The 14,427-nt window shown below is 46.8% G+C and overlaps 1 protein-coding gene across 1 annotated transcript in view; it reads right to left on the bottom strand.

Moving 5' to 3' along the window:
• Window positions 1-14,427, bottom strand: part of LOC148519703 (protein kinase C delta type-like) — a 45,947-nt gene that overhangs the window by 23,351 nt on the left and 8,169 nt on the right. Inside the window, exon 2 of the mRNA XM_088476196.1 lies at window positions 9,748-9,845. Coding sequence (XP_088332322.1) covers window positions 9,748-9,845 — 98 coding nt within the window. The remainder of the gene's footprint in view (window positions 1-9,747; window positions 9,846-14,427) is intronic.

Here is a 14,427-nt window from a genome sequence, read left to right on the forward strand (position 1 = left end):
TAACTTTTTCTGCCAACCACAAGATGGCCGCAGGCCAACAGCAACAATTGCTTTGAGTTGCCATGCTGCCAACCACAAGATGGCCACCGATTTACTGCAGTATAGACATACAGCTCCAGCAGTGGAAAAGTTACATAGCCTTGCACCAGAGGTAGCTACAGGAGTGGTGAGTGGAAGATTGATTGCACCACAGGCAGAGCTGCACTGACACTCAGTAGTACTGGACTTTCTCATACCTTGTTGCAAATAGCAGAACCTCAGTGTTACTTTCACTTTCAGTATATAGGAGTTATCTGCTTCACTGACCAAGCTCACCAATATTTACCCTGCATGTTTTCCGGATCACACCAAGACTGTCCTTGATACTTGAAAGCTGGAATACACTACTGAAAGGAGATAATATAGCCCTTCAACCTGGGATAGAACTGCGGGACACTTTACAGTAACAGTTGTTTAGGAATATTGAATAACCTGATTGCCTGAGAATTGAATGTGCTTATAGAGAGAAAAGTGGAATTAACATTCAGTGACTGAATTGCTGTACTGTGTACAGGACTTCCATATACACATTGGCGATTCTTCCCTCCCAGATTTAATACTAACAAATGCTACACTAAGTGGGACTAGTACCATGGTCAACTTAAACTGATCTATAAGAGCTCCACCAGCTGCAGCAGCGAAGACGGGTAGGAATACAGTGTTTTGTGTTTAAGGTCATCTGGACATTGAAACTGTTAGTTTAGTACTGACATCATTGCTGAATTGTTTTCTTGTAGTGTGCAACCGTTTGAGATAAGAATGTATGCTCAATACTGAATTCAACTGTGAATAGTAACGTAAAAGTTGCCTTACATTGTATGGTCATACTGCCGAAGTATTATTACACCAATCCATATGGTGCCGTACAAATGCCATTGTTTTTATGTGTAATCTCATTATTGATGTTTTTTCCCACTGATGCAATACAAAGGCTGCCTCATTGAGTGAGGTGTGTTATTTATGCAAGTGCCCTGCTGACTCTCTAATAAACCTGTGTTCACAAAATAAAAACCACAAGCTGCCTCGTCACCCCTTCATGTGCTTCCATTACTCTCACCTCTCCGTAAGTCGAGTGAAGATTGAACCACAACACACAAGGTAAACTCTTTACTTACCACGTAAAGTCAAGGTTACCACAACTGGCGTCACGAACAGGATTAACGGAGTCCAAAGTGAGAAGGTTGGAAGTATAGAAGAGCCATGTCGACCGATCCACCAACCCAGGCAGTACCGCCTGCTGGCGCAGGAGCACCGATCAACCCACCTGTGGCACAGATCAATCCTATCACGCTCCCCTATTACTTCGGAGCCCCGTGGCTCCCCACGTATTCTGGTGAGGACCATGGCACAGAAGGAAGCACTCTCACCGAGTTTAAAAGGAAGATGACCTCCATGTTCCGCTTGTACCCGCTAAGTGATCAGCAGCAGGTCGAGATACTCATTGGGCAATTGAAGAATTCGGCACTCAGGGAAGTGACGTCCTGGCCCGCCAGAGAAAAACAGAACGTAGAACAAGTCCTTAAATGACTAGCGACCACTTTTGATGCCCGTACCTTATCCACCTTGAAAATGAGGTTATATGCATGTAAACAAAAACCTGGGGAGAGTCTGCGTGACTACGCCCTCACCCTGCAGGAGGCCTTGAGGGCAATCCAGGCTGTCGATCAGGAAGAAGTCAGGAACCCGGATGAGACCTTGGTCACCCAATTGATAGAGGGAGCTAACAGAGAAGGAACACGAGTTCAACTGCGACTACTGTGACTACAACTTCCGACGCATACTTTCTTAGACTTTAAAGAAGTGGCTATCAAAATGTTGGGCACGGTCGAAGAGCATAATACGGAATTCCCAGAATTACCAAGTCAGTCCTACTCGGCAGAAGCTGGATTACGGAATGCATGTCAGGCACCCAAAGAAACCAACCCCGCCTCCCATGGGCTGCAGCTGCCATCCCCTGACCCAATACAACTGTTGAGGAAACAGATGGAAGAAATGACATTGGGAATGGCAGAGATACGTAGGGAGGTGCATAGCCTAGCTCAATCCCAACCAGCGGATTATGAAGAGCCGCAGTGGCGGCCGAGAAGACAAAGGGCTGATGACTGGTGGGAACCACCACGGGGACAAGGGAGAAGATCAACAGATCGGTTTGATGCTCAAGGCTGTCCCATCTGCAGGCGGTGCCAGAAGGCAGGTCATGTGGAGAGACACTGCAGGCAAGAGGAGACGTTAAACTGCAACACCCCGAGGGTGGGGGTCAAGCCTCGGGGAGAACAGGAAGAGTAGACCCGAATCCTGAAGAGTGGTGGCCCCGGTATGTCGGGACGTGTCCGACAGTCCCAATTGTCATAAATGGCGTGGAAGTTTTGGCCATGTTAGACACAGGATCCCAAATCACCACCATACAGCTACCTGCTTTTCAACGCTATTGGAAGGAGGGGCAGTTGCTGATGCCACCTCCCTCATGGCTGCAACTAATTGCTAGTAACGGACTGGGGATCTCCTGCGTGGGGTACTGGGAGGCTAATATGCAGAGCTGAGAAACCCTCCTTCCACTACAGGGGTGTCTGATCACTGAGAGCAGTGAAGCTAAAGTAGCACCGGTGATTCTAGGAATGAACATCTTACAGCAATGTCCGGAGGAGCTATTGGCCACACTAAGGAGTGAATTGTCTCAGTTGGTCACCGGGGAGCGAAGAATCATACAGAAGACTATCAGGGTGCTTCAAGGTCACCAGAGGTTCGCTCATAATGAGGGAGAGATTGGAAAGGTTAGACTAATAAATGGTACGCCCATCAAATTGCAACCCAATTCAGAGACCATCCTCTGGGGCAAGGCACGATGCGGACCAGCTGGCAGAAGCTATGAGGCCTTAATTGAACCCTGTTTAACGTCCGCTCGCCAGGAGGCAGTAGTAGCTAGTACCCTAGTCACTGTGAAGAACGGACGAGTCCCAGTGCGGATCTTAAATCCCCATAATTATGCAATCAAGTTGTATCGACGCCAGCCACTGGCCCGATTATTGTGGACCTCATTTCAAGATGTCGTATATCCATCCTTACAAGCTAATCGGTGTCAAGTAACCACGGAGAGTAGTACAGCTGACGAGCAGGAAGATGAATGGTGGGCAGAGATTCAGGTAGGGGATGGCAGTACACCGAGAGACCATAAGGCCGGAATCCTCCAGGTTGTGAAGAATAATGCTGAGACTTTCAGCCATAGCCCTACAGATCTGGGTATCGTGAAGGAGATACACCATCGTATCCTGACAGGGGATGCCCCACCCATAAAGGAGCGGCATCGCCCATTGGCACCAGCGCTATATCAGCCCGTACGGCAACTGTTGGAGGACATGAAGAGCAATGGCATCATCAGAGAGAGTCATAGCCCATGGGCAGCCCCATTGCTGTTAGTTCGCAAAAAGGATGGCCAGCTAAGATTCTGTGTAGACTACAGGAAGCTGAATGCTATCACACATAAGGATGCCTATCCTATACCCCGAATTGAGGTGTCTCTGACGGCGCTTAAATCTGCCAAATATTTCTCAACCCTAGATTTGACCAGCGGCTACTGGCAGGTTCAGATGAAGGAAGAGGACAAGGAGAAGACTGCCTTCGTCACACCAATGGGGCTCTATGAATTCAACCGTATGCCATTTGGCTTATGCAATGCTCCCGCACCACCTTCCAACGCGTGATGGAGCATTGTCTAGGACATAGGAATTTCGATGTGGTTCTCCTATATTTGGATGACATTATCATCTTTTCAAAAACCTACTCTGACCATCTGCAACACTTACGGGAGGTTTTCCAACAGCTGACTAGATTCGGTCTGAAGCTGAAGCCATCCAAGTGCCACCTGCTCAAGCCCCGAGTTCAGTACTTAGGTCACATTGTAAGCCCTGAGGGTGTGACCCCGGACCCCGAAAAGGTGAAAGCGGTATTGGAATGGCCCATCCCACTGACAGTCAAAGATGTCCGACGGTTCCTTGGATTTGTAGGATATTATCGACGGTTTGTGAAGAACTTTGCCAAAGTCGCCGCCCCTCTATTAGAAATTCTACGAGGGATCCCTAAGGATAAGTATAACAAACGAATTCCCATAGAGTGGACGACTGAACGACAGACAGCCTTCGACCTGCTGAAGAAAGTCTTGACAGAGGCCCCTGTGCTGGCCTACCCAGATTACAACCACCCGTTCCGGCTGTACACGGATGCCAGCAAGCAAGGGTTGGGAGCTGTACTTGCCCAAGTTCAGGAAAATCAAGAGCGTGTGATCGCTTACGCTAGTCGCAGTCTACGTCCCACCGAACGGAACGACGCCAATTACAGCGCCTACAAACTCGAGTTTCTTGCCTTGGTGTGGGCAGTGACAGAAAAATTCAGAGACTATCTAGCGGCAACACCGTTTGTAGCTTATACGGACTGTAACCCACTGGCTCATCAAGCCACCACCCCTCTAGGAGCTTTGGAACAAAGGTGGTCCTCCAGACTGGCCAACTACCAGTTCAAAGTAGTATACAGAAGTGGGCGAAGTAACGCGAATGCCGATGCACTCTCCTGGCTACAGACGGGCGAAAGTGAATTGGAAGGAATAGACAGGTGGGAGCAGATTGAAACTCCCAACTTCAGTTTGAAAAGAAGAGCACCGGAACAGAATGCTATGGTTCCCATCCCTGCGAGAGTGCAGGAAGTTCAGGGCTTGGAGATGGAAGGAGATTGGACTGTCTGGCAGGACGCAAGCCCAACCTTAAAAAGGGTGAAACAGTTGCTGGCCTCTCGTCAGGGGTTGACCCGAATTCAGAGACAAGCTGCAACCCCGGACCTAATCCAATTGTGGCGGCAAAAGGACCGTTTGATGTTGCGAAGAGGCCTATTGCTACGACAGAGCACAGATCGAAAGACAAATCTGTTGATTGAGCAGTTGGTGGTGCCCCCTGCGAAAATCGATCTTATCCTACGGGCCTATCATGATCACTCTGGCCATTTCGGCTGTCAAAAGACCGAGACGACCCTACGTCGAAGATTTTACTGGGGGAATATGCGTCAGGATGTGGAAGACTGGTGCAAATCTTGCGACATATGCACAGCACGTAGACCGGCTCCATCAGAAGAGAAAGCACCGCTGCACCCCATTGTTACCCGACAACCACTAGAACTCGTAACTATCGACCATGTGAAGCTAGAACCAAGTAGCAATGGATATCAATATGCTGTAACCATAATTGACCATTACACCAAGTTTGCCGTTGTACTGCCAGTTCGGGATCTCACGGCAAAGACGACAGCAGAAATCGTCTGGTGAGCATTTGTACGGCCCTACGGGTACCCTGCTAGTATTCTGACGGATCAGGGGCCTGCGTTTGAAGCCCTACTCTTCCAAGAACTATGCCAGTTGTACGGGTGTGTGAAATTGCGCACTACAGCATACCATCCTCAGGGCAACGGGGCCTGCGAAAGGATGAACCAAACTGTGATAAATTTACTCCGAGCTGTACCCCTTCCACAAAGACGTGAGTGGCCCACTCTGCTAGCAGAACTGATCTTTGTCTACAACAACACTGTGCACAGCTCCACAGGATACACGCCATATTATCTGCTTTTTGGACGATCTGGGAAACTACCCGCTGACGTTCACTTAGGCCTGGCTTCGGATGATGCCACAGATTCTTGCTTCCAAGGGGATTGGGTCGTAGAACACCAGCGTAGATTACAGACTGCTCGAGCTCTTGTGGACCAACGTATGGATGCTATCCGTGATCGACAAAAGGATCGATACGATGCGACCGCACATGCCAGACCATTAACCGTAGGAGAAGTCGTGCTAAGGCAAAATAATCGGCGGCACAGCAAATTGGATTCGCAATGGGAGCCTGATCCATATGTAGTTACCGGCATTCCCAACGCTGAAATAGCCGTGTACCAGATTGATAAGGTAGAAGGTGGTCAACCGAAAGTTGTACATCGGGATCAACTCAAATTGTGCCCTAACCCTCACAGAGCTCCAGAATTACTACCTGATTCTCCACCATCACACCCAGCCCGAGATCAGTTGTCGATGCTAAATGACCCATTGAGTCTTGTCCTGAGTATGTATTGGCCTGTCGTGGCCGGTACCCCGACCCCAGAAATGAGGCAATCGCCTGTGGTTGAGGAAGTCATTGCAGACGTCCCTGAAATTGGTGAAGTGAGACGCTCGACCAGGAGCACCCAAGGAATACTGCCCACGCGTTACAGACAATAGAGAGGTCAGTAGAGGCACCTTTAGTACTGTTTATATTTTCCTGATTGCACTAATCTGTTTGACATTGATATGTTGTATTTATGTGTACATTTGTGCTAGTGTGATAGTTAATGGTTAGGCGTAGTCAGGATCATGATCTATTCATCCTATGTTCATTGATGCCCAGGATTTGTGACTTACAGATGCCAATACTCTGTTATTTGGGAATTATCCTTTGTTCTGTTTCCCTTTATTATTGGACCAAGCGTGAGGACACGCATCATTTCAGTATGGAGGGATGTGACACCCATGAAACGGACACCCCTAGGACTGTGAGGGGTTAATACCACTTTGGGCAAGGAAGGAGTTAATACATGTCTCCCCAGCATGTGTGAAGCAAGGGGACAGCTGGTGCTGATTGGATGAGCCTGTCCTGTCTCTCAAGCTGGGGGGTGTGGTCAGGTGCCCGCGAAGAAGAGGGTGAAATATAGAGGGCGTGCCAGGAGCTGAGGAGAAGTGTGGTGTGCAGCACGAGGACAGCGGGCAGAGACCGCCAAGCTGCAAAGCTCTAGTGGAGTGTGGAGCAGCCGAGCCGGGAGCGTGGACGCCGGGGACCCGCGGAAGATAGACCGGGTCAGGTGAGCCACAGCAACGAAGAGCAGCACACCATTAAGGCGTCCAGCGCAGCAGCAAGAGCCGCTCGTGGAGGTACACAGCCACAGTGGCAACACGCAGTACAGGGTAATCATCCCCCCTGCCCCATACCACAGCAGCAGCCATCATAGGGTAACTTCAAAGCACCCTCATTTCAGTTATACTACTTATAAGAGAAGTCGCTGTCCTATTGTGATTTATAACTTTTTCTGCCAACCACAAGATGGCCGCAGGCCAACAGCAACAATTGCTTTGAGTTGCCATGCTGCCAACCACAAGATGGCCACCGATTTACTGCAGTATAGACATACAGCTCCAGCAGTGGAAAAGTTACATAGCCTTGCACCAGAGGTAGCTACAGGAGTGGTGAGTGGAAGATTGATTGCACCACAGGCAGAGCTGCACTGACACTCAGTAGTACTGGACTTTCTCATACCTTGTTGCAAATAGCAGAACCTCAGTGTTACTTTCACTTTCAGTATATAGGAGTTATCTGCTTCACTGACCAAGCTCACCAATATTTACCCTGCATGTTTTCCGGATCACACCAAGACTGTCCTTGATACTTGAAAGCTGGAATACACTACTGAAAGGAGATAATATAGCCCTTCAACCTGGGATAGAACTGCGGGACACTTTACAGTAACAGTTGTTTAGGAATATTGAATAACCTGATTGCCTGAGAATTGAATGTGCTTATAGAGAGAAAAGTGGAATTAACATTCAGTGACTGAATTGCTGTACTGTGTACAGGACTTCCATATACACATTGGCGATTCTTCCCTCCCAGATTTAATACTAACAAATGCTACACTAAGTGGGACTAGTACCATGGTCAACTTAAACTGATCTATAAGAGCTCCACCAGCTGCAGCAGCGAAGACTGACATCATTGCTGAATTGTTTTCTTGTAGTGTGCAACCGTTTGAGATAAGAATGTATGCTCAATACTGAATTCAACTGTGAATAGTAACGTAAAAGTTGCCTTACATTGTATGGTCATACTGCCGAAGTATTATTACACCAATCCGTATGGTGCCGTACAAATGCCATTGTTTTTATGTGTAATCTCATTATTGATGTTTGTTCCCACTGATGCAATACAAAGGCTGCCTCATTGAGTGAGGTGTGTTATTTATGCAAGTGCCCTGCTGACTCTCTAATAAACCTGTGTTCACAAAATAAAAACCACAAGCTGCCTCGTCACCCCTTCATGTGCTTCCATTACTCTCACCTCTCCGTAAGTCGAGTGAAGATTGAACCACAACACACAAGGTAAACTCTTTACTTCCCACGTAAAGTCAAGGTTACCACACAAGCAGCCAGGAGGCCGCTCCAAAAAAAACAAATGCCCTGATTCAGAGCGATTGCTCTTTCAGAGCGTCCGTCTCTGAATCAGGCCCATAGTTCCCCTCGGAGCGCCAGTATGCTGATCTCTGTATGTGCAGAGGGACTGATGAGGGACCTAAATGACATCTGCAGCAGGGGAACTGATAGTCAGTCCCCCCTGCCTGACGCTCCACTGCGCTCTGCAAATGTCAGGGGGGCGGGGCTAGTTGACAGGTGGGGGGTGGGGCATCTTTTGGATCTGAGGGGAGGGTGGGTTATGCAGGCAACTAAAATATTTTTTTGGGCTGGGGGTGACGGAGTTATCTAAATTAGTTTTTTACATATATACAGAGACGCATGGGGTGGGCGAAACTTAATTGGGCACCGAATGTCCCTGGGGGCGAGGGTGGGGCTTTGCCACAGGGCCCTATTAGCACTAGGAGGGGGGAAGTTGTTATTGCTGGGGATATTGTGACACTGGGGGGGCTAATTTTGATGGTGATGGGACGTAAAAGTACAATGGAGGCCCACGGACACGGTTGTTGGGGGGGATGCAAAACTACCCCTATGTACATTTGTTGTATATAAAAAGTTTAAATATATTAAAAAAAAACACCTTTTAAACTTAATTAAATAAAAATAAAAAAAATAAACATTTTCTGAGCTAATTTGATGAAATAAATGAATCAGATAAGTGGATAATGCAGGCACAGTTTGCTGATATCCTCATTACCACTTGAGTCCTGCTCAGAATCAGCCTCAATGACATATACAGACAAGTGTTTTTACAATGATTCTCCCTGAAGAAACTGCTAGATGATATGGATTCCGTAGTCACATGTGCACAGGCAGTGTAATGTAGGTACAGAGCTGTCATACAGTCACCTATAGGGAGCTGTCCTTTATGGTGCAGCGTATAGTACAGATATTACTGCTGTACTGTAGGTACAGAGCTGGCTTACAGTCACCTATAGGGAGCTGTCCTTTATGGTGCAGCGTATAGTACAGATATTACTGCTGTACTGTAGGTACAGAGCTGTCATACAGTCACCTATAGGGAGCTGTCCTTTATGGTGCAGCGTATAGTACAGATATTACTGCTGTACTGTAGGTACAGAGCTGTCTTACAGTCGCCTATAGGGAGCTGTCCTTTATGGTGCAGTGTATAGTTACAGATATTACTGCTGTACTGTAGGTACAGAGCTGTCTTACAGTCACCTATAGGGAGCTGTCCTTTATGGTACAGTGTATAGTGCAGATATTACTGCTGTACCGAGATTCAGGAGTCTCCCAGGCATCCCGGGAGAGCAGGTAAGTATGGTACAGCTAGATCTACCTAGTAATGTATTGGTTTAAAAATCACATATCTGCAGAAGGTTTAGATGGTTTCTGATTGGGAGAAAATGACTGTTACAGGTTTCCCATTTTATATACTGAATAATGTATCTATTTGCATCTGCATTAAGATACTACATATACTATAGTAACGTCATGAAACTTACTACTCCGAAGCTGCCCCGGCCGATCTCACGTCTGATCTTAAATCTATTGATGGAATAAGAGGCGTCACCGGGGCAGGCTGGTGAGACGCTGCTTGGTTCTTGGGGAATAAAATAAGAGACAGATAATTAATTTATTGTTTAACAAAACTATAATAAGGACACAGTAAGGTGATGGTGATAATTACTGCCCTGGGATCATTGGGAACACTAAATAAAATGCATTATAGGGCTCTTTTACAGCTAAAAATCAATCAACATCGATGTTGTGTTATTGGTGCTATTAAATGTGTGATTTAGCCCCTGAAACACAACATCAGTGTTGATTGAATTTTAATCGATTAAAATGGACCTTTAGTAACATTACCCGGTATAGTTACTTGGAAGCACCAGAGGGTAAGTTTACTAAAATGACTGAGGGGCCTGTTCATTAAACCTAAAAATTCTCTGGAGATAATTAGCTTTAGAACTCGCCTGGAGTTCTACCTAATTATAGGTGGAATTCATCATTCCACCTCTCCATAATTATCTATTCCGAAAAGCTGTCATTTTTGCGATGACAGCTTTTCGAGAAATAGATAATTTTCCCTGCCTACACTACCTTATCGCATCTGGAAACAGTGCTGCGCATGCGCTGTTACATCTGTAAAACCAGCACATGCGCAGCACTGCCTACAGATGCGTTAAGTTTGTGTACCCCCCCGACCCCCTCCCACCCCCCTCCGCTCACCTCCCCCCCCCGACTTACCTATCCGTGCAGCAGCCTCCGGCTCCGTCCTGCTGGTCTGTCATGTGGTTTCCCAGCAGACCACATGACAGATTAGAAAAAAAAAAACTTTTTTTTTTTTGTCTAAACTTTCTTGTGCTCTGCTGGGGAGCACACATGTCCGACCAGCCTCCGGAGCCTGAGGACGGAGCAGAGCGCCGGAGGGACTCGTCGGGGGACCTGCACACGCAGATACAGGTAAGTTTCACCTGCTATTCGCCACCTCACAGTGGCAAATAGTAACTGCATCAAATTCCGAAAATTTATAATTTTCGGAATTTGATGAATACCACAATTTCCACATCCCCATACTAATGTACTAATGTATGGGGAGTGTGGAAATTAACGCAGGGGAACTTAGCAAGGAGATATCTGTGATATCTCCTGTGCTAAGTGGCTACATGAATACCAAAATAATGTTATTTAAGGAAAATGTCCTTAAAAACGTTATTTTAGTGTTGATGAATAGGCCCCTAAGGGTAGATTTGGGCTAACAGTGTAACATAGCATTTTGCATGCAGGTACACCCCCAGTCACACAGAACATAGGGATGCCGCATATCATTGTAAACAGTAAAAGCTGCTTGTGTGTCCCGTATGCATAGCTGTGCGGATAAGATGCATTTGAAGGTAAAAAGTCACACGAAAAAAGAAAACAGCTACCGAGTCTCACTGCTGTCACACTTTATGTAATGTGACTTGTAGCGCACAGAGGATAGACGTATGTACACACATCTGTATGTATTCTATTATAACCTCCCAGTTCCTATGTGTGTACATGTAGATGGGTCTCATATCAGTTCATCACCTATCAATTCATATAAAGCCACAGCAGCCACCTCAGACCTAACTATGCTGACAGTGATGTAACACAGAGACACAATAATGTCACCACTTATTGTCATATTATGGAATATAGCTCATTATACCGTCCAGGTGATTACTAAGTGTGGCTATAACGGCCCTAGTAAGCCCCGGTGGGCCCCAGTGCACAAGAGCTTGAGGCACAAGATGACTGAACGGACCCCCCTGTTACCCTGGCCACAAGCATTTTGGATATGGGAGACACAACCTGTACAGTATCTCATATCTTCCTGTATCTTTCTGGTCATTGTCTTTTATTTATTTTCTTGCTTTACCTACTATTCTGTCTGTGGCAGTTTCTCTTTTTTTCCATTGTCTATGCCAGCCTATCTACCATCCCCTCTCTGTGTCAGCCTCTCTACCCATCCTGTATGTGCCAGCCTCTCTACCCATTGCCTATTTGTGCCAGCCTCTCTACCCATCCTGCTTGTGCCAGCCTTTCTACCCATTGTCCGTCTGTACCAGCCTCTCTACCTATTCCCAGTCTCTGCCAGACTCTCTGCCCATGCTCAGTCTACTAGGTTCTCTGCCCATGCTGAGTGTGCCAGCCTCTGCCCATTCCATGTTATTTTGGAAATGGGAGATGTCTTTATAGGTCCTGATTTTGAGGAGTTAATTGATATATGAGCACTGGTAATTGATCAAGTGATTAGTTGCTGTGAGTCAGCAGTTCCATTGTGTCAATTAGCGTATTAGACATTCCACCATGTAGCATACAGATGTGCTCTCATACACTATTGCTTCAGTTGTGCCAAATTGCCCTTTTCTGCGTGACAGGTCTCGTCTTACTTGGCTTGCGCTGTGCGTCTCTTTCATAGGTTTTTTACCTGAAAATGCATTATAGTCGCAAAGATGTGAGAACCCGCTTCCCGATACTGCACAGACTAATTTGATATGCGACGCTTGTATATCTGTGTGTGTCTGTGTCTGTATATAAGTGCTACAGTGCAGCGGCCGCGGCTTTCTTCCATGCCAGGGCCTGTTGTGGTTCCTATACAGATTCAGTCGCACACAGATATAAGCGTCACATATAAAATAAATCAGTGCAGTCTCCTGGAATGTTTTGTCATTTTTTGAGCGAAAACATTTTTAAGAAAATCCTTGGCGCACACGGAGTAGCACAGGACCTGGCGTCTCACGCCGCATGGCATATTGAGGCTAGGTGTATGATGACACATCTGTATGTTAATACTTAAGGTGCATACACACGTAACGATTTTGTAACCAACGCTCTGCTGTCAGATTTTCCCTTGAAAAAGTGAACGATTTTTTGAAGTGTAATGAACGATTTTGAATAATGTTCTTCCCTTAATGAAAATTGTCATGTTGGACAAATCTGAAATGGACGATGAACAATAACTATAAGCGCATTTGTGATTATCGGTCATCGTTATAAACGAAATGATATTTTTGAACGATTTAACGATAATGACGTCATTATCGACAAATCGATCAAAAAATCGCTACGTGTGTAAGCACCTTTAGTCCGTTGTGGCATTGTGTGTTATACAATTTCATTATGAAGGAAAAGGAAATGTGACACTTGGGATATAGGAGCTCATTCAGACCCGCTCGCAAGTTGTGGTCGCTCACTTGCAAAAAGGGGCCGGATATTTAGTGCTCGCACTGCGTCGCGTAAGAACGCCCACTATGTTTTAGCGAGCTATGGCAAATTGCCCTCGCAAGTGTCTAATGATGCCCCCTTGCCACTTGCAACACACGTCATCTCCGGGAAATGAAGGATTAATCGGGACCATCGTGAGCCATCGGAGCTGCTCGCAGCCCTTGGGGTTGCCTTAACCTGCCGCAAGCACAGCGATCAGCGCTGGCTGTAATACATGCAGGTGACGTGTACAATGACGCTACTTTGCTAATTATGCACACCCTTTAAACGGCGTTTTGGCGGACACGCCTGCGTTCGCACATCCACTCCTCCGTTCACAAGCACCTTCCCCTGTTACCTCCCACAAACAGCACTATCTGTCACTCAAAGCAGCGACTTGATAGTGGCTTACGAGCTACCAAAATCAGATTGCAACGAATGGCTTGCGCACACGCACTGCGAATTATACGCATGCGCAGATGGGCGAAAATCGCTCAGGGCGAGCGATTGCGCCTTAGCGAGCAGGTCTGAATCAGGTCCATAGTCAGTCTCACGGCTGACGGGATGCCCGCGGTCTAAATACTGGCGCTGGAATACCAACAGCAGTCAGGATCCCGAATCGAAAATACAGACCATCGGCATCCCGAAGGTAAGTATGGGTGGTTCGGGGGAGGGTTAGGCACTAGGGGGAGGGTTAGGTTTAAGGTGCAGGGAGGAGGGGTTAGGTTCAGGCACTAGGGGGAAGGTTAGGATTAGGCACCACAAACAGAGGGTTAGGGTAGGGAGAGGAGAAGGGTTTTCATACCAACCAACAGGTGTCAGTATGTTAACCCTGTCGGGATTCCGGTGTTGAGAATCTGACCTCCGGGATCCCGACTGCTGGCAATCCATACCGGACACGTGACGCTTTAATTGTTCTGATGAATGCTTGGTTGGTTGGTATACGGCCACTGGTGATTTAACTTAAGGTGGGTCTGATTCCAGGAATGGATGATGATGATGTTGTGTAATCTAATCATAGGTCATCACTTCACACCAGCAGTAATTACATGTAACAGTGCTTATGAATGTAAGGTGACTCCCTTAGAACCAATTGCCAATTTGCATATTTATTTTGGCCTGGCATATTTTTACATTGTATTTCCAGAGAACACATGTGCCAAGCTACAATATGGCATAATGCCCATTCCTGCATTCACTTTCAGTAAGGGGGAAATCCTATATTTTTAGAATGCCAAAAATTTAGTACAGGACAGACCACTTATCTTCAGGCTAACAATGATATGCATGGGCAGTGTAATCACTTGTCTAGCGTGGTCCCATGAGACGTGACCACACCAGTTGGGACTTTCTTTGACACAGTCGCATCTGATGTGACAGTGTCAGAGGAGCCTCCCGGCGGCTGCTGTATACTAATCTTCCAGCAGACACCTGGCTCAGTCCACCCAACA

This window comes from Taudactylus pleione, unplaced genomic scaffold (assembly GCF_031769625.1).
Source record: "Taudactylus pleione unplaced genomic scaffold, aTauple2 ptg000184l, whole genome shotgun sequence".
NCBI classification, from domain to species: Eukaryota; Metazoa; Chordata; class Amphibia; order Anura; family Myobatrachidae; genus Taudactylus; species Taudactylus pleione.